The sequence below is a fragment of the Corythoichthys intestinalis genome, chromosome 21 (genome assembly GCF_030265065.1).
Source record: "Corythoichthys intestinalis isolate RoL2023-P3 chromosome 21, ASM3026506v1, whole genome shotgun sequence".
In the NCBI taxonomy this organism is placed as follows: Eukaryota; Metazoa; Chordata; class Actinopteri; order Syngnathiformes; family Syngnathidae; genus Corythoichthys; species Corythoichthys intestinalis.
In genome coordinates this window covers 11,599,747-11,621,698 of record NC_080415.1, presented here as the reverse complement: position 1 = coordinate 11,621,698, position 21,952 = coordinate 11,599,747, and the positions used below count along the sequence as shown (strand labels likewise).

The following is a 21,952-nucleotide window of genomic DNA, read 5'->3' as shown; positions in this document are numbered from 1 at the left end:
TAGTAGCCTAGTAGTAGTAAGTAAACTATACAGCATGCGTGTGTACTGCCATTGTGCATGCCTTGTTTAGAGAAAATGCGCGAGCATGAAAAATTTGGACCGAAATGGCTGTTTTTGGATGGAAACACTAAAAAAAGAGCCCCGGAGAAAACGTGCGATCATGAAAATTTGGACGCACACCTGGTGGACGAAAACAAACATTAAAATTTATTTGATGGACCCCAAACATGTGTTTATTAATTAGATTTATTTGATACAGAAGAAACAGTGATCTCTTTCAAAGTGTCGGCGGTATGGGTACATTCTACTGGCAACAAACATTTTGCTCCGTATGATACTGTAGTTTTCTGTTCAAAGTGTGCTCTACAGTATTTTCCAAATGGATTTGTATGACCTTCAAAAGTATCGGGAAAATGTCATGTGCCATGATTTACACTTGGCTCAATGAAATCAAACTTCTTTGGTGCTCGCGTAATAATTCCAAGGTTACCTACGGTGGGCGTGTCATAGTATAAGATGGCAAATGCATATGGATGAAAGATGAGCAGGCCAGGAGTGCAAAAAAAAAAAAAAAACGACTTAAGGCACAATAACTAACAAAGCGACTAAGTCATGTACAGTATAACCAAATAATGGTAATCCAAACTGCGCTTATGAGATACAGTGTTTCCTTATTGATCGCTGGTGACATTTAGCCATGGCATGTATTTTTCTTGAAGCAAGATGAAGAATGTGAGCACACAGGGCTTGAATATTGATGTACAAACACTGCTCACAAAAGACCACAATTTGATCAGCGTCACATACAGTATTGATTCGCCCGAGGAAGCCGCTTGACTCCCTGCGGATCCCATGGTATCTTAAAGGCTTTCAAAGCGCTCACCTTCTTGTCAGAAAGCCCCGACACAGTGTCGATGTACTGCTCCTGGATCATGAAGGCAGCCAGGTTGGCGGTGTATGAGGCCAGGAAAATGACAGCAAAAAATGCCCAGATTAGCACCATTATCTTGCTGGTAGTGCCCTTTGGGTTCTCGATAGGCACCGAGTTGTTGAACACGATGCCCCACAGCAACCACACCGACTTTCCGATGGTGAAGGTTGGGCCACCTGGAGCTGCACCCCAAAATAAGACAAACAAGGTAAATTGAATTAATCTGTTAAGTGCAGATCCTTGGCTAGGCAAGGTTTTACCTGGCCAGAAATTGCTTTCAGACATTAGGGCTACCCAAGGGCGTAGGTTTGGTCTCAATATCAAACACTCAGGTGACTTGAAGATCCACTCTGAGACCCCCAATTTGGCAAAATTTCAAAATTGTCCGATATGCATGTGTGACACATCATTGGAAAGCTTAAAATCTCAATTTTCTGGGGGAAGAAACATTTTGGACAGGAGGGAATTTTTTTTTTTTAATGTTTTTTTAAACAGCAAAACCCTATCTGGAGGTGAGAGGACGCTGGAGCCGAATTACATTACAGACGCCATGACTTTAACGAGACATTATCACGTCATTACCTTGTTTCGAGCCAAAAACTCCATGTCGCATGTATCACTGAGTGTCAATACACAGATGTGAATGGGCACTGTTGGATTTTTGGGGGATTTTATGGGTGAAACATGGTAATATAACAAGGGTCTCGATGCAGAAATCGCAGAGATCAAGGAGTGGCCCAGACGTTCTTTTTCATATATTTACCCTTTTAAATGTTTTTTTTTTCAATTTTTCTTTGTTTGGAACGATTATTTATCAACTCACATATCGGGGAAAATACGACAGTAACAAAAAAATACAATTTAGCGATAGTTATGAGGTAGATATCAGTGACATTTTTACAGACGCCATTTTTTCATTGTGACGTAATTTGTTTAAAAGTTTAAAATATGCGAGTGAATAATTTTTTTAAGTCTTTTTTTTTAAACAAAATATTAGACATCAATTAATGAGTCTAAGCTAAAAATGACAGACATTTTGAATAATAAATATAATTTCTTAACTTGCTTTCATGACTGGGTTGAAACTGGGTTGCGCGATGTCTGTAAACGGGGGTCTCCAGGGTAAAACGGGCAAATATAATTTCTTAACTTGCTTTCATGACTGGGTTGAAACTGGGTTGCGCGATGTCTGTAAACGGGGGTTTCCAGGGTAAAACGTGCAAATTAAAAATACTTTGGGGGCTTAATGTGCCATGAATCTGCTATGGCAACATATGGACATATTGTTCTATCAAACACAACAGTTATTTTGGCTTAAAATACAGCAGTTTCTTTAAAAGAGGAGTGCAAGAGCAGAAACTGCTTTTTCAGCCTTGTCTGTGTTTTCCGCCATATATATTATACTAACTTTCATGTGTATTTGTTCAGGTGATGCACTGTTTGATTCAAACTTTTGTTTTAAAAAACTAATAAAGAAACATTTTGAAAACTCCAGAATAAAAGTCTGGATTTGATTAGCAAATTTAAATTAAAATTAAATTGCAATTTCAACAGAACTTAAATTATGTTAACATACTCAATAAAAACCAACTCGTTTATGATCTCTTAACTATCCAGGAATGCAAAAAATAAAATAAAATAAACATTTGTATTACGACCACTCAACATTGTCTAAGTAAATAAATGAAATATAACTGAAAAAACGTCTTAGTCATCAGATAACAAAAATGGATAAAAATTAGAGGATTCCTTCGGGTAAAACACTATTGCTTTTGTCCACAAGCACAGCCAAACTCAACATAAAAATGAAAACTTTTTACCTCAATTATGATAATGCATGATCATCTGAAAAATGTCTGTATAGGCTGCAAATAAAAATATATTTTTTTTAAATGTAGGAAAAAAATCTGCAGATTTTTACTCTACTCAAGCACCATCTCGAAGTGCAATTTTTGGTCGGGGATATTTCATGCTTTTATTTTTTTTATTTATTTATTTTTTAATATTAATGTGTTTTTGATACGAAATGAGCACTTATGTTTGCCTTTTTGAAGTTGCGTTTTCGCTCAGCCATTTTCAAAGAGCCAAAAATAGCAAAGGGGGCGTACTAAACCTCATGATTTGATTTCGATGGGTAAATTTTCATCCAATAATCTCCCAGAAGTGGCAATAGGAACCCAACTCAGTGTATTTTGGTTTAGAGACACGAACGTCTTATGTCTGTCAGCGGCATGCTCAGGTGTGAAGGGTTTAAATAAATGCAAGTCATCAGCCGATTAAACGTGCATTTGAGGGAAGAAAATGGACCGGCACATTCAACATGTGAAAAGGGGTAAATGTAAGTCTTGACATAACGAAAGTAATTCACTTAATAATGGTAGGATCAATTCTGTCCTTACAACATATAGGAAAACAATCTAAATTACCTATATAACTGAAATCATTATATAATGCAAATAAGGTTGCCTAAAAGTTGTTGGGGACAATTTGAGCATCCTAAAAAGTTGGTAGTGTTATGTCCCCACCGTCCCTATGCAAACTTACGCCCTTGGGGCTACCCGTTTAAATCCCGGGATTTAACCGGGGTTCCGCATGTATCTGAAAGGGTCTTTGAGCGTTCGTGCAGAAACTCTTACAGGCAGAGTTTAGCTAGCACTAATGGCGTACCGCAAGCAACACGTCACTTCCGCTCATTAATATTCATGTCATTAGCTACTGTTGTTAAGTAGGGACAAGGCACCGTTTGTCCCCAATAAGAAATGAATGGAAATCGTGTACGAAGGAGAATTTTACAGAGCTAAACCTATTCTCTCCGAAAATGATGTGCCTGGTGCCAAATTCACTGGCAAAGATGTGGAAGAACATAAAAATGTTCAGTTAAAGAGATGGCTTTAGTGTCGAAGGCTGAAAAAGACGAAAAAAACGAGCCGACCTTCTCATAGCTTTAGCTTTTTTATCGACGCGACTGACAATGACATTTTCCTGTTTCAACAAGCTATCCTTTACCATCAGCCCTGTCTTTCTTATATATCCTCTGGTTATCCTACGTCTCTTATCGTTCTTGGGGGTAATTTAGTTAGCTTTGTGTAGCGATCGCAAATGCTACTCAGTGACAGCCAACGAACACTTTTAATTTTTTTCATTGATAACACATCTTAATTCTATAATTTATTTACACTTCCCCCTTACTGAAATTGTTTTTTTTATATATATATATATATATATATATATATATATATATATATATATATATATATATATATATATATATATATATATATATATATATATATATATATATATAACAGAAACGGTAACAGTGGCAGTCAGATACCATTGTAATTCTTTTCAGGTCATTCATTGTCAGACAGAAGGAGTACAGCACAACGCTACGCTAAAAAATAAGTTAAAAATATAAAAATGGCTTACCTCTTTGTCCTCTGAAAGACCATGCCAACCCAACATAATGTTTACTGCATATGAAATGTGAATGGATTCACCGAGCTGGTGTTACAAAGTCCGCGCAAGTTGATTCGGTCTCCACATTTTTTCCTCCAGAGTTTTTGGTTTCCGGAATCGTATAAAGAAAACATACTTCCTGTGTCGTAATGTGTAGAGTCGTTTCTACAAGTTCCAAAAAAGCAATGCGTGATCGGTATGTTCGTTTTTGAAAGATTACCGGAGAAAAGTAGCACAAATTACGCTGAGTCTATGCGAGGGCGGGTCTATAATGTCCCACTTCAGCTTTACGATGCGACATCACGGTCTAAAAATAGCCTGCGTGCTGTACGCCATTAAAAATTTTATGAGGGGAAAAAAATAAAACAAAATTGAAACGATACGCTAGTGAGTTGAACCGAACATTAAAAACTGAAACAGTTCAATTCTATGTGAAGCGTTACACCCTTATTAGTTTTGTAACCCTAAACCGTAAAGTCCTGGAAACATGTCATTAGCAAACAACTGAGCAGCTTTTGGACACCTCAAGAGTTTTCTTGCAAAGATTCCATTTATTTCAGTTGTGATACGATTTACTCCAACTAAACCGTCTATGTGACACATTTGTTTCTCCGCTTCCACAAACCAAATGTGGTCTTCAATTTATCCGTCACAAACTTCTGACAAAAAACGTCGTTTCACACTTCCCATCGCGTTGCAAGCTGAGCAGGAGCCGCCGTCATCATCCATCTTACCTTCGATTAGTGTGCTGACGAACGCTAATTAAAAAACGAGAGAGTGACCTTTCAGACCGGTGGAACCGGGCACACTCTGTCAGAAGTGCGTGCTGGGATTGATGAGCTGCAGTCTAGGAACCCGATACAAGGGCTCAGGCATGCAGACAGAGGTAAGCAGAATTAGACCGTTTTTTTTTTTTTTCAACCGGCTCACCTTTTGCGCTCACGAGGCTGCGGTTGTACCCTACTGGACTGAAGTATTCGAACACGAACACAGTGATGGCCACCACAGTCAAGCACATGACGAACATCATAACCCACACGGCCGGACTGTACGGCTCTAAGAGAGGAGACAAGCGTCAATAGGCAAAACATTTTTCGGCAATATGTTGTTTGTAAGGCGGAGAGTGGGGGATTTAGTTGTAGGCTTCAGCTAGTGGCAGGATAAAAGCTTAATAGAAAGTTTCCCCAGGAGGTGTTAGGGAAAGGCAGTTTTAAAAAGTAGGCCATTCTGGGAGTGGGAAGAGCTATCAATGTCCTTACCAAGGAAGGCGGATGGGGAGACGGTGCCGTTGCTGCGGGCAACCATGACGCTGATTCCCGTCTCCACGAAAGGCACGGAGAAGTCAATGATCTCTGAGCGCTCCTCGTTTATGGTGAGTGAGCCAATGGCCATGTCGGCGCGTCTGTACACAACCTGAAAAGACAGATTTAGTACTCACAGTTAATGTCATTGTCAATCAAGATTTCAATCAGTACACAAAGAACTAGGAGTCAACCAACACCTGTTGGTCAGTCTACGTGCAGATTATTGTACACAGCACTGTAATGGGTTAATTACCTCACTTTCTGGTCATTGGTCAGTGTAGAAGTCAATCTGTACATGCAGCATCTGTGATTAGTTGGTTACGTTAATTAAGCTATGTTCCCAACACTGTTAATTCCGATATTTTGGGTAGCCGTTTATATTGCACAAATATATGCAACTCCCAGTGTGAAAGGAACCCGTCCATGTCATCACATACATGTGCACTGCGACAGTGTTTATAGAAGTAAATCCCTTCTGAAGGTCTTGGCTGGAAAGCTTTTGTTGCAATATTTAACGATTTTATGCTAACGGAGCTACATTTTTTCTGCCTGATCACTCACGTGTGTTATCAAGAGGCAAAGGTATTTTTTCATGCCTACATCTTCCATTGTTCATTTGAGTCTGTTGTTTGTTCAGTTGAAGAGGGTCAAAGCATTTCACAATTCAGATACGCACGGATGAGCGCTTGTCATGCAGAGGCATCGGATACATATCCGATTTAAATCCAAATATGAAAAGGCCCAGGTCGGATTTTAAAACTTCAGAATTGAACTGCGGTGTGAACGTATCCGAAGGCCTGATTGATGCGTCTGTGTTGCGGTGATGGTGGACCTACGCCGTTAACACAGACCCGATTTATGACCCTATGAGGGAGGTTGATGCGCCTCCAAAAAATCCTGACTACGCTTCATGTCGATGCGTGGTGACGTCAGCGTCAAAGGACTGTGACTGGTCTGCTCAGTACGTTGTTTCAGGTTCAGCACAACAACACCGCCGTTTTCAATCGCAAACGTCTTCTGTGTCGCCTACGCCCCATCATTTGTATTAACAACATTTGTTGTTCAATATTGATTAGCTGCAGCAACAATACACGCGCTCCATCTCTGTTGCCATTGCTGTCTATGACCGGAGGAAAACTAAAGGAATTCGACAAGAGTCCCCCAAAACCGTCCACGGAAAAAGCCACATCCCTCTAGTGGCTTGGTGGTGAATTACAAAGCAACGCGTTCCCTTGACGCAGAACTTCGAATGCTCAGTGACAACGTAGGGTCTCCGCCAGAGGTCGGGAACCTATGTCTCGCAACCCATATCTGGCTCTTTTGATGAGTGCTTCTGGCTCTCCGCCAACCCGAAATTTTAAATGTGGAACCGGCCGGCTCATTTGAAATGAACGAGCTGGGATGAGCTGATGGCCCATTAACACATTTTTCTTGGACCTTCAAACATACATCGCAATAATATGCTTCAATTCAGTGTCCGTTGGTGGTCCTCCCGTCACGGATTGCACAGAAATGGGTATAAGTGCAGAGCACGTCTTGTGCTGCCTTAAATCAACTGCTCAGCCAGAAGCGGAGCTGGCCCCTCCCAACTTAATGCCGAGCGATCTGGAGTATATAAAAATGTGTAGTGGAAAAATTAAACCACAAAAGTGAACTGCATGGTAACTCAAGTCATAGAGGCTTTATATATACACTCACCGGCCACTTTATTAGGTACACCTGTCCAACAGCTCGTTAACACTTGATTTCAAATCAGCCAATCACATGGCGGCAACTCAGTGCATTTAGGCATGTAGACATGCTTTAAGACAATCTCCTGCAGTTCAAACCGGGCATCAGTATGGGGAAGAAAGGTGATTTGAGTGACTTTGAACGTGGCATGGTTGCTGGTGCCAGAAGGGCTGGTCTGAGTATTTCAGAAACTGCTGATCTACAGGGATTTTCACGCACAACCATCTCTAGGGTTTACAGAGAATGGTCCGAAAAAGAAATAATATCCAGTGAGCGGCAGTTCTGTGGGCGGAAATGCCTTGTTGATGCCAGAGGTCAGAGGAGAATGGCCAGACTGGTTCGAGCTGATAGAAAGGCAACAGTGACTCAAATAACCACCCGTTACAACCAAGGTAGGCAGAAGAGCATCTCTGAACGCACAGTACGTCGAACTTTGAGGCAGATGGGCTACAGCAGCAGAAGACCACGCCGGGTGCCACTCCTTTCAGCTAAGAACAGGAAACTGAGGCTAGAATTTGCACAAGCTCATCGAAATTGGACAATAGAAGATTGGAAAAACGTTGCTTGGTCTGATGAGTCTCGATTTCTGCTGCGACATTCGGATGGTAGGGTCAGAATTTGGCGTCAACAACATGAAAGCATGGATCCATCCTGCATTGTATCAACGGTTCAGGCTGGTGGTGGTGGTGGTGTAATGGTGTGGGGAATATTTTCTTGGCACTCTTTGGGCCCCTTGGTACCAATTGAGCATCGTTGGAATGCAACAGCCTCCCTGAGTATTGTTGCTGAACATGTCCATCCCTTTATGACCACAATGTACCCAACTTCTGATGGCTACTTTCAGCAGGGTAATGCGCCATGTCATAAAGCTGGAATCATCTCAGACTGGTTTCTTGAACATGACAATGAGTTAACTGTACTCAAATGGCCTCCACAGTCACCAGATCTCAATCCAATAGAGCATCTTTGGGATGTGGTGGAACGGGAGATTCGCATCATGGATGTGCAGCCGACAAATCTGCACCAACTGTGTGATGCCATCATGTCAGTATGGACCAAACTCTCTGAGGAATGCTTCCAGCACCTTGTTGAATCAATGCCACGAAGAATTGAGGCAGTTCTGAAGGCAAAAGGGGGTCCAACCCGTTACTAGCATGATGCACCTAATAAAGTGGCCTGTGAGTGTATATACAGTAGACACACACACACACACACACACACACACACACACACACTGTATGGCTCTCCTCTCACTGAGTCATATTTTAAAATATGTTGGGTTTTTTGGCTCTCTTGATCAAAAAGGTTCCCGACCCCTGGTCTACGCCGTCAGTCCGCCATCAATGGAACGGCGTTGCAGTGACGGAGGTCCTATGCCGTTAATGCCGTAGCCTGACATGCTTCCCAAAATATACTGACTAAACATCACGCTAATGCTTGGTGACGTGAACATCACAGGACTGTGATTGGTCTACTCAGAACGTTGTTTCCGGTTCAGCTCAACAACACCGTCGTTTTCAAACATTCGCAAACGTGTTCTGTGTCGCATGTGCTTCAACATTTGTCTTAACAACATTTGTTGTTCAATATTGATTAGCTGCACCAACAAATACACACGTTCCATCACCGTTGCCATTGCTGTCTATGATCGGAGGAAAACTAAAGGAATTCGACAAGTCCCTCAAAACTGTCCAAAGACAAAAGCCACACCCCTCTAGTGGCTTGGCAGTGAATTACAGAACAACGCGTTCCCTTGAAGCAGAACTTCGAATACATGTAGGGTCTACGCCATCACCCCGCCGTCAATGGAACACAGAAGCATAAATCCGGCCATTTAGTAGGTCTACATCAGGGGTGAGCAAAATATTCCACAAAGGGCCATTTATTAGGTGAGCAAAATATTCCACAAAGGGCCGCAGTGGGTGCGGGCTTCACACCAATCTGGTGTCTTGCAAGCGCAATCAGTTGATCGCAGTCAGGTGCTTTTTGTTTCAGCAGAAACCTCAACTGTCTGTGCTGGATCAGTTGGAACAAAGACCAAGATCCACTACAGCCCTTGAAGACCGGTTTGCCCACCCCTGGTCTAGATGCTAACCATTACATGAGGTAGCAATGAATGCTTAGTTACATTACTTATTTATTATTTCATGTCGATCTTTACAAGTTGCACTTGTGATTTGTTGATAACGTACTTATTCCTCAATCCTCTGCCTACTCGTCTAACCAATGCAGTTAACACAGGTGATTGGTTGATGCGGGACAAATTCTCATTGCAAACTGTATTGCCAATTGGTATGTTAACTCACTTATTCTTCATTGGTTAGTGTAAATCATTACACACGGCACAACTTACTATTATGTATAATTTTCAGCAAAGCAGCAACTTGGCAGTGAAGAATAATTTTGTGATTACAGAATACCAACACACACTCACATTAATACCCCACTTCCACATACACCCACATTGGAATCCTCCACTACATATTTGGAGCAGGTGCACATGCAAAACTCTCTAGAAAAACACCTGCTCGCTCCGCCTTGCTCTCACATGCAGCTGTTTGATGTGGCCCATATGCGTGTATAGGTGCATGCATGTGTGTGGAGGACCATGTGTGTGTGAGCTTGCTGTCACACCACTGACCCACTTAAGAGTCCATCAAAGAGACGACACTGCTGCAAGGCAGGTGTCTATTGGGAGCCTTTGAGCGCTTATAGCATGGAGAACGGCACAAAATGACGAATAATTTAGGAGTTCATTATCGATTGGTTCGGCCTTAAAGAGTGGAAATCTTCATTTGGTCTGCCCTAGATCTTATTTCGTGCTAAACAATGTTTACAACTAGACTGCGTCACACAGATGAATGAATAAAATTTCATGGTTAATCTTTTGCTGAACCGTTTGGTTTGATCTGAAAAGTTAAAAATGATCATAAATACAGGGAGTCCTCCTGGTTATAATGACCTTGACCTACGACATTTTGACTTTATGACGCTCCTTTCTCATGCGTCATTTAGTCTCCGGCTATTGCATAGTGTTTTAAGTGGTGTACGTTATGGTGACGCTTTAAATCTTTTTGTACTCTGTATAATGACAATAAATCTATTCTAGTCTAGTCTAGTCTAGTACTTGTCTGTGTTCGTGCCCAAGGACCTTTTTTAGTCCTTGTTTTTTCACAATATGGTCTCAAGAAAGAAAGCTGGGTCTTTAGCAAAGCTGGTCCAGCCAAAAGAAAAACAGTTACCATGGAAATGAAGCGAATGAATGAAAACGATGGCAGAACAAACGAAAAAAAATTCTGCACAAACAAATGACATACTTTTTCTAAAAATTTCCGTCTGATGGGGGGGGGGGCAACTTCACGGACATGCTTGTGTTATGCCCGTTGCCCTCTAACAACCTCCCTTCCTTTTCCATCCGCCTCTCAGCAATATGGGCTTATTTTTTTCTTTTTTTTCGAAAGTATTGTAGCATCTACCAGGACAGCACCAACTTTGTTAGTTTCCAATGTTCTTTTTGCAACCGAAAGCACAGGACACGACTACTGTCAGCACAGAACACGACTACTGTAAGCCGTAGCCAACAAAATCTCGAAATCGAAACAACAGCTAACCATCCCTCACTGTCTCTCTCTCCATTCAGTCACAACACTCAACACATTAACATCAACATCGGAACCTGAAGTAAACAGTGGTATGAAAAAGTATCTGGACCTTTTGGAATTTCTTACATTTCTGCATAAAATCACCATCAAATGTGATCTTATCTTTGTCAAAATAACACAACTGAAAATACAGTGTCTGCTTTAACTAAAACCACCCAAATATTTATAGGTTTAGGGGGGGAAATAAGTAAGTGAACCCACTGCCTAAGGAGACTTACAGAGCAATTGAAACCAATTTTTACCAAACATTTTAAGTCAGGTGTGTGCCCAATCACTGACGAGTGGTTTAAAGCTACCCTGCCCACTATAAAACGCACACCTCGTAAGAAATGTTAGATGAGAAGCATTGTCTGATGTGCATCATGGCTCGATCAAAAGAGGTGTCTGAAGACCTGCGATCAAGGATTGTTTATTTGTATATAGCTTGGAAAGGATACAAAACAATCTCTAGAAGTCAGGATGTTCATCACTCAACAGTCAGAGAAATTGTCTACCAATGGAGAGAGTTTGGCAGTGTTGCTTCTCTCCTAAGGAGTGGCTGTCCACTCCTTAGAGTCTGTTAAAGTGATCCAGGTATAGAAAGACTTGTAGTTCTTAAAGATAAATGTAAGTACAAGTTATAGAAATTTTGTATTAAAACCTCTCTTAACGTTTTCGTTTTAATAAAATTTGCAACATTTTCAAACAAAAAATAAACTAGTAGCTCGCCATTGTTGATGTCAATAATTACACAATGCTCATGGTGCTGAAACCCATAAAATCAGTCGCACCCAAGCGCCAGCAGAGGGCGACAAAACACCAAAAAACACAAGTAACAAGTGGACATGACACTGTGCTGTCATTTTAATCTGTTTGAGCGGGGCATGTGCGTTAAATGCGTCAAATATTTTAACGTGATTAATTTTAAAAAATTAATTACCGCCCGTAAAACGCGATAATTTTGACAGTGCTAGAACAAATATAAGTCCAAAGTGCACATTGACAGCCAAGATGTTCTGAACCTCCCCATCAGAGCAAATAAAACTAAGTATGATAAATAAGCCTTCTCAACTCTTTCGTTGCTCTTAAATATTTGATCCATTTTATGTTGCATTGCCCTTTTTTGTCGCATCAATTCAACAACCTTGTTTTTTTTTTTTGCTGTTCCAGAAAACATGCACAGCCTCTCTGCTGATCACATGTCAGTATGTCAGCCAATTGAATGGATAAATGAGTCCAGGCGTTTTGCTTTGCTGTGTGCATTCGCACATTGACGTGACTCATCATTGTCAGACTCAGATCACTGCAACCTCCATGCCGTCCGTGGAATAAAATAAATAATAAATATTGGTGGAAACGGATTACGCTACACAAGCATTTTATTATGCTAGTTGTTAACACTTCTGTATGTAAATCTGATGTTGGTAGATTGTTTTCTTCTTGGAGATGAAATGAATGTGTGGCAGCTTAGCATTTTTTTTTTTTTTACACAGCGTTTTGACAGTTGCCGTCATATTTTCGGAAACAAAGTACCATGTACTGGAACAGCATTCCGGCCCTGAATCTTATACCGGAACTGCGTTCTGGCCCTGAATCTTATACCGAAACTGGGGAACTGCGTTCCTGACCATTCTGGCCCACTTTCACCCCTGGTTGTAGTGCGGTTTCAACTATCAAATGATCATGATTTTGGTATTTGCTTGAAAGAGGAAGATGCATTCACCAATCAAAACGAAGCCTAGTAATCAGGAGCACAAAATTGTGCATAAACAGCTCCTAAAATGCCATTATTAAATGTTAAAACTGTCTGATAAAGGCTTTTCAGTAATGTTAAAACATTATTCTGTCACTTCAAATGAATCCTAAAGCTCCCCAAACAGTAGCTTTTGAGTCTGTTTTCTTGAGAGTAACTTGTGACTGGAAGCGAAATTAAAGATGCGAACGCTTGTTTTGCCCGCAGGTGAAAGAGCAACAACAATCGAGGAACCTGCGGCAATTGTTTTTTTCATAAATTTCATAAAACATTCAACTTTTGAAGTGTGAAACTTTCTCTGAAAAACTCTTGCTTGGGACCGCTTACCTCTCCGATCATGCCGTTCCAAATGCCGCGTACCAACTTGCCGTGCTTGCCATTGGTGACCAAGTACAGGTCGTAAGAGAATTTGATGGTGCGGGAGAGCTTTTTCAGGATATCAATGCAGAAACCCTTGCAGCACAGCTTGGTGTAGGACTCAGAGTGGCCGATGATGCTAAAGGTGGAGGGGAAAAATCCGATATTTTAACTTTAATAACAAATTGTATCTGCTATTTACCTTTGTGTTTAAAATTCAAAAAAAAAAAAAAAAAAAGCACTTTTCAAATTAAATTCAAATCACTTCCCCAGTACACTACTTAAACAACATAGCTGGCAGTGGTGGAATGCAACCAAGTTAAAGTACTTTGCTAATGTGCTTAAATCTTATGTGTATCTGTACTTTAGTAAAAATATGAAGCAGTATTTCTTACTTTTACTTTACTGCATTTTAGAGCACGTATCTGTACTTTTACTCCACTACTTTTCAAATTGTCGCCTGCGTTACATTTTCTTTTCCTCATTGAGGATTGATAGTTTTGTTTTCATGCATGCGGCGTAATCGATAAGCCCCGCGCAACTATACCACACTACAGGGAGCAACACCAGTACAAGCAAGATTTTGCTTGTGAAGAAGATTGATGATTGAAAATCAACAGTGAGAGCAGCGCGATTTCATTAAATTATGGTTCAGGTGTATCTAATTGGTAGCAAGTCAAAATGGAAAATTGTGCGATAATGGATGGAATGAGTGCTGCCCTGGCACGAGCGATAGACACGATGGCGAAGAGTCCGAAAACAAGGAGGCTGTTCACCCCTGGCCCTCTTATATAGTACATTTTTGCATCAGGAGAAAATAATTTTAATTTCTACTTGTAAAATAAACTTTAAAGCAAGTACTTTTGTACTGAAATACATTTTTTCTTAGATACTTATAGTTTTACTTATGTATTTATTTATTTTTTGCCACTGTACCTTTACTTTTACTTAAGTAACAAAAGTGGGAATTTCATCCACCACTGGTAACTGGTAACAGAGTGGAGCAAGATCACTACAGCATATAATGTATTGCATGTTAGTAAATTCTCTGAAAAGACAAACATTTATCTGCATTTATATACGGTATGTCAAATAACAGGCACTCATTCATGCTTTTTGTGGTTTAAAAAAATTGGACATCTATCACCATCAGTGGCATGCTATGAGTTCAATACTATGAAAAAAAACATACTTTAGAGTGTTACTTAATGCCGTAACCTATGACGGAGGATTAGGGCCAATAAAGGAGAAGAAAAAAGAAAAGTACTACGGGATTAAAGTCGTACTGGTACTTCCAAAAAAAAAAAAAAAAAAAAAGTCATATTATTACTATTTAAGGCTGCCCTTTGTCACCGATTCGATTAATAATTTTTATGAACAGAATTCCTAGAATCTCCTGAGTCTATATTTTTTAATCTGCTTCTCTAATAAGCAAATCATTTATCTTCCGGCTCATATACATCAAATTATAACAATCATATGTACGTAAAGCGCGTAGTAGTTTACCCTGTGTAATAATATTACTTTTTCTCGTAGTACCAGTATGACTTTAATCTCGTAGTCCTTTTTTTTCTTCTCCTTTACTTGGCCCTAATCCTCCATTGTAGTACGAAGTAACCAGTATGTCTGTTTTTTTTTTGTTGTTGTTGTTGTTTTGTTTTTTTTATTATTTAAGTTTTTATTAACATTGTATTAACTTATAAATGTATTCATAGTTTTAAAACAATATAAAAATACTAAACTTTACTAAAATATGTAGTGTATAGATAATAAGAATAATAATTGCTAGTATTTAAGTTTTTTTAATGACCAAAAATAGTCACTTGCCCGATGAAGGATTTACTGAAGAGGATTAGGGCCTCTTAAGAAGGGGGGTGGGAAAAAAAACTGTGAGAATTTTCAAGTTACTCTAAAGTCAGAATTACTACTTAAAGTGAGAAGTCAGAATTCTCAGAAAAAGTCAGAATTCAACACAGACGCCTCCAATAGTGTGTTTATCATAATTATCCAACTGACCTGCTTTTTGAGCTGACACCCTGATATCCCACAATATGCATTTTGTTTTCCCTGGCAACCAAGCTGTGGCCATTTCTAAGAGGATCACCCACAAGGCAGCGGGAATACTCCGAGGACTGTCATTTGACTGTATGTAAGCTGAATCAAGCGTGTGTGTGTGTGTGTGTGTGTTAGCATATATAATGACGCCAGGTGGTCTACACACTACCCATCGCAATTAATCGATGCAGCGATTGTCAGAGCTGCTGCCAACATCTCAAACAAACACACGAAGCCCAAACTACCACTTGACTTTTTTTTCAAGACAATTAAAAAATAAAAATATTTCATCAATTAACCGCTCACCCACTTCCCACCATCCTTCCTCAGTTTGAATGTAATTAGACTGAATGAGGAAATGCTTTTGGAACATCTATTTGGAAGTCAGTGGCGATTGCTCCAAGACTGCAAGGAAAGCTCAGCTTCACCAAAATGTTTAAAAAAAATATGATCAACTGTATACTGTTGTGTGTAAATGTCATTGACTAAATTTGTGCCACAACTTGCTCAACTTTTGTTCAGAATTAGCGTCTTATCACTAATTACGATGTAGCTTGCTTTTCATTCATTCCCGCACCACCTTTAAAGAGTGTGGACGAGTGCTGCAACGATTAACTCGAGTAATTCGATTAGAAAAAAGCTTCGAATCAAATCTAGCTCTTTTGAATATTTGTTTAATTAGAGTGGCGTTGTAATGGTATCTTTTGAAAATCTTTGCATTTACTTTTATTGATTTAGGTGGATACACTGCCCTCAGGTGGCAACAGTGAATATGACATAACTCATTAAACATGGCTGAATCCAGCTGCTCCCTGTTAAGACCAGCATTAGGTAAGTTTTTGTTTTGGCTAATGTTTTTTAATGCATTCGCAGTTTATAGTTATATTTAGCCGTTTTTTGTGGGAATATGTGTTTGAACGATTGTTTTTAAGAGCATTGTAGAACAACGCTAGCATTTTATATCATTTAAGCTAGCAGACTTTTGCCGTGCAAGTTAGCCAATTGTTTTTTTGTTGTACTAAGATTCTCATTTACTCATTTTTTATGCCGTTTGAAGCTAAGCTCAGGTATTTGAATTTATTTTTAAATGAAAGTGGAACTTTTCATAGTTTCAATTAATGCTCTTTTGAAAGTACAATCTAAGCAAGCCTTTGTTTTACTTCTCGTAAAATTTATTCTGCAATGCATTAAATGTTCCTAATCCGATTACTGTATTATTCGAACTCACTAGTTGATAGATTAATCGACTACTATAATAATCAATAGCTGCAGCGCTAGTGTGGACACTGGTGAGTTTCCAGAGTTAAGAGTGCATTGTTCCACTACAGCGAAACGAGAAGTCATTGGCTAAAGCCTAGGTTTATGCCGCCCATCGGACGCTGTGCGTTTCTGGGGGTCTACGGGCAGTGGGCGGGGATCGGCTGGCCCGGACGCTGGCTTCTCTGCATGGTGAATGATCTGTTCGAGGCTGAATTCCTTTTTGATTGACAGTGAAATGACCGAATCAGTAATCTTGTCGTTTTAACATCCACGGGGGGGGCATTTTTCAATGTTCATTTCGTTGCTCTGAGTTGAACCAGAGACCTTCATAATCATCCTAGTGACACTTACTCTGTTAAAAACAACTAGCGAAAAATTAATCTTCCATTTCTGGTGTTTTTTATTTTATTTTATTTTATTATTATTTTTTGTTGCTGCTTGTGTTTGGAGACTTGACTTCTGCCACTCTAGTTTCTTTCCCTATCAAGCAGTGGGTGCCGCTGAGTCCCTCCACTAACATAAAGCACTCACAGGTGGACACACTTTGAGCTTCCGCTCATTGAAAGACCAGCATCCGTCACTGCTGGAAGTATACAACCCCTAGCGAATCAAAACACATCCCTAGTATTTAGTAGCACAACCTCTGGCTTTTATGACAGCTTGCAGTCTCTGAGGCATGGACTTGATGAGTATTCATCTTTGTAAATCTCACTGGAACAGCACCCAAAAAAGTTCCAGCATCGGAACTTTTGTTTGGTGCTGTTCCAGTGAGATTTACAAAGAAGGCTGCCTGAAGTAGACATCAAAATTCCCTCAGTCCTTGATGATATGGGGCTGCATGTCAGGCAAAGGCACTGGGGAGATGGCTGTGGTTAAATCTTCAATCAATGCACAAGTTTACACTGAAATTTTAGACAGCTTTCTTATCCCTTCAATTGAAAATGTCATTTTCCAAGATGACAATGCATCATACCACAGAGCTAAAACTGTTAAAGCATTCCTTGGACAAAGACTCATCCAGTCAATGTCATGGCCTGCAAATAGTCCAGATCTCAACCCTATTGATAAGCTGTGGTGGAAATTTAAGAAAATGGTCCACAGCAAGGCTTCGACCTGCAAGGATGATCTGGCAACTGCAATCAAAGAGAGTTAGCACCAAATTGTTGAAGATTACTCATCAAGTCCATGTCTCAGCGACTGCAAGCTGTCATAAAAGCCAGAGGTTGTGCTACTAAATACTAGAGATGTGTTTTGATTGTTATTTCTTTGTTTCTCATGATTCCATATTTTTTTCCTCAGAATGGAGTGATTCCATATATATTTCCCTGCACTTGCTCTATAAAATTAACATTTACTGACCACCACAATGTTTTTATTCATTTCTTTTAATGTTTCTGAATGCTAAAGAGTAGCACTTTTGAACTAATTCATTATTTTTTCAAGCTTTTTATCTGAGTTTGTTCTACATGATAACATGTCTGAGTGGTGCTCGTCCGAGACTGGTGATTCTATACTTTTTGCTAGGAGTTGTAGCAGCTACCTATGTGTCATCTCCTAGGTGTGATACTGGTAAGCCTTCAACTATCGTAAGAAATTCCATGTGTGTTTTTTTGTTTTTTTTTTAACATAAGAGCCCTACTTATAACAACATACTTGGCCAATAAAGACACACTAATTCTGAATTTTTCAAAAGCTCACGGAGAAAACATTCACACATATTATTATGCCTATGTTTTAGAGTGTCTTATGCTGCAGGCATTTTGACATGTTATGGAGCTCCCACTAATGGGATAACTTGGTGCAGAATATCAAACAAACAAAAAAAAAAACACTTGTGAAACCCATTCCAGATTAGCAGCGGGTATAGTATAAAATCAGAAACACTTTTTGTTGAGGAAAATGATCATATCTGCCTTCTCAGGCAGGAAGCGTGAGCGTTCTGGACAGATAGTATCCCCTGCAGTGGAGAACACACGTTCACTAGGTGTAGATGAAGCTTGAAAGCATAAATATGAGAAAGCGAGAGCCACCGCATCGTGTCTGTGGTTGAAATCAAGCTGCAATGCACAAACACATGCTTCATGTGGCTTTATCTTCGTGGCAGCTATATTTTTTCCGATCAGCGGTCAAGGCACCCAAATAATGGAATCGAAATGTAAAAATTTGAACGGTTGCGGGAGCATCGGAGTGTTTGTCCCAGATCCCATCGATGCTCGATGAGTTAAATGAGTACCCTGTAAGGAGTTTTTTTGTTTAAAAAAAAAAAAAAAAAAAATCTGTCTCTCATGGTTGAGGTTTACCCATGTTGACAATTACAGGCCTCTCTAATATTTTCAAGTGGGAGAACTTGCACAATTTGTGGTTGACTAAATACTTATTGGCCCCACTGTATATAATTCATTTATGAAAGGTTTTTTAAAAATTAACATCGTAACATAAGATATCACTTGTGTTTTTTTTTTAATTTTAGTTGCGACTTCACATTCAAGTCAAGCACCTTTTCTTGGTCCTGTACAGACTGGTTAGACAAAAATCCTGGCATACTGACTCCTAAGAGGCAGAAGTTCTCCAAACAAGAGCTGAGCGCATGCCATTTGCATAAAACTGCCAAATTTAGATTCGGCTCGCGAGCTTTTTGATCAGCGAAACAAACAAGTGAGCTCAACGGCTCGCTCTTGACCTTGCAAACAAATGAAACATCTCTTCTCAGCAACGAGTGACACGTTTACAGAAGAGCGCATACTCCACATCTGCATGTACCTCTCAGTGTGATTGGACTGTCGCCTGCAAGGCACCGTGTTGCGAACACACGTGCCTGTGCCTGGGTCCACGTTTTCCACCATGACGAAGGGATGCTCTTCCAGAGTGGCCACAGTCAGGTGCCGGTCATCGGTCACGTGCTCCAGGAAGTTGCCGTAACGTGGCCAAACGGGGTAACGCACCTGCAGTATGCCCCGGCCATAGGTGCCAACCTGAGAGGAGGTTGACACGTCAGTGAGTCTTGAGGTGGTTCTTATTCCTGGTTCTTATACCTTTTGCTAGGTGGAATACATGAGGTACAATCATACCTGCATATCAAACCCAATAGCAAAATCGTCATCCTCGCTATTTGATTGTGTTGTAAATTTGTTACACAAAGCAGTGCTGCTCCACACAGCAGCGAAAGAAATATTTAAATGTCATGGCTTCCTGTTCATGTTAATTTCATGTTAAATTCATGACCAATAAGTAGCAAAGCAAACACATAATACGCACATAAATTCTGTACATGTTCATCCACACATGCCAGCAGCTAGTTAGGTCCGGTGACAATGACGAATGAGGTTGCCTCTAAAGCGGAAATAAAGGATTTCAAGTGCAGGTGAGATTACATTTCACACTTGTGGGGCGGTTCGTATACCCCTGTGACACCACACGTACAGTATTGTTATGTGGTGGGGGTGTGTGTGAGTATGCTCTAAAACAGCAAGAAAAAAACATTTACATGATACTTAATTGATTAACCTAAACTATCTTGTAATTAGTGTTGCACCGATACACAGTACTAAGTAACGTGCTGATATTGTGCAATATGTACAGTGGGGAGAACAAGTATTTGATACATTGCCGATTTTGCTGGTTTTTCCCACTTGCAAGCCATGTAGACGTCTGTAATTTGTATCATAAGTTCTCTTCAACTGAGAGGGACGGAATCTAATACAAAAATCCAGAAAATCACATTGTATAATTTTTAAATAATAAATTTGTATTTAACTGCATGAAATAAGTATTTGATACATTACCAACTAGTAAATATTTTGGCTCTCAGTTCTTTTTTAAGAACCCCTCCTGTTCTCCACTCATTACCGGAAGTAACTGCACCTGTTTGAACTTGTTACCTGTATAAAAGACACTTGTTCACATGCTCAAACAAACAAACTCCAACCTCTCCACAATGGCCAAGACCAAAGAGCTGTGTAAGGGCATCAGGGATAAAATAATAGACCTGCACAAGGCTGGGATGGGCTACAGGAAAATAAGCAAGCAGCTTGGTGAGAAGGTAACAACTGTTGGATTACTAGAAAATGGAAGAAGTTCAAGTTGACGGTCAATCTGCCTCGTTCTGGGGCTCCATGCAAGATCTCACCTCGTGGGGCATCACTGATCATGAGGAAGGTGAGGGATCAGCCCAGAACTATACGGCAGGACCTGGTCAATGACCTGAAGAGAGCTGGAACCACTGTCTCGAAGAAAACCATCGGAAAAACATTACGCCGTAATGGATTAAAATCCTACAGCGCACGCAAGGTCCCACTGCTGAAGCCAGTGCATGTCCAGACACGTCTGAAGTTTGCCACTGACCATCTGGATGATTCAGAGGAGCAATTGGAGAAGGTCATGTGATCGGATGAGACCAAAATTGAACTTTTTTGTCTAAACTCGGCTCGTCGTGTTTGGAGGAAAAAGAAGGATGAGTACAACCCCAAGAACACCATCCCAACCGTGAAACATGGAGGAGGAAACATCATTTTTTGGGGCTGCTTCTCTGCCAAGGGTACAGGACGACTGCACCGTATTGAGGGGAGGATGGATGGGGCTATGTATCGCCAGATCTTGGCTGACAACCTCCTTCCTTCAGTGAGGGCCCTGAAGATGGGTCGTGGCTGGGTCTTCCAGCATGACAACGACCCAAAGCACACAGCCAAGGCAACTAAAGAGTGGCTCCGTAAGAAGCATCTTAAGGTCCTGGAGTGGCCTAGCCAGTCACCAGATCTGAACCCGATAGAAAATCTATGGAGGGAGCTGAAAGTCCGTGTTGCCCGGCAGCAGCCCCGAAACCTGAAGGCTCTGGAGAAGATCTGCATGGAGGAGTGGGCCAAAATCCCTGCTGCAGTGTGTGCAAACTTTGTCAAGGACTTCAGGAAACGTTTGGTATCTGTAATAGCAAACAAAGGTTTCTGTACCAAATATTAAGGCTGATTTTTGTGATGTATCAAATACTTATTTCATGCAATTAAATGCAAATTTATTATTTAAAAATCATACAACGTGATTTTCTGGTTTTTTGTATTAGATTCCGTCCCTCACAGTTGAAGAGAACTTATGATACAAATTACAGACCTCTACATGCTTTGCAAGTGGGAAAACCAGCAAAATCGGCACTGTATCAAATACTTGTTCTCCCAACTGTACTTTTCGAGATCTTGTGTCAAACCACAGCCAGGGAGGAAAGTGGCTAAGAATTTTTTGTCGGAACTCCTGGACATAAAGGTCGCCATAGAACCAGATTATTTTTTATGGAGGGCCAAACCTCCTAAAACCACATAAATGCAAAGAAAACTGCTTTTGGCAGTTATACCTATAACACACAATAAAACAAAACAGATTTTACACATGCATTAGGCTACTGCATTTTACTTACTTGTAACAAGGCATACTGTATATGAGAAATTGATTTTCATTCAAAATTGTACAATTTCAA

General features: G+C 40.3%; 1 protein-coding gene across 12 annotated transcripts in view; it reads right to left on the bottom strand.

Annotated features, from left to right (window-relative positions):
- The window catches only part of LOC130909208 (glutamate receptor ionotropic, NMDA 2C-like), a 164,628-nt gene that overhangs the window by 27,256 nt on the left and 115,420 nt on the right, over positions 1–21,952 (bottom strand). For all 12 annotated transcript variants that reach the window (XM_057825396.1, XM_057825395.1, XM_057825397.1 and 9 more), the window contains 5 exons: positions 19,252–19,463; positions 13,147–13,315; positions 5,650–5,803; positions 5,321–5,446; positions 884–1,113 (listed from right to left, as the gene is read on the bottom strand). In XM_057825396.1, the coding sequence (XP_057681379.1) occupies positions 884–1,113; positions 5,321–5,446; positions 5,650–5,803; positions 13,147–13,315; positions 19,252–19,463 (891 nt within the window). The remainder of the gene's footprint in view (positions 1–883; positions 1,114–5,320; positions 5,447–5,649; positions 5,804–13,146; positions 13,316–19,251; positions 19,464–21,952) is intronic.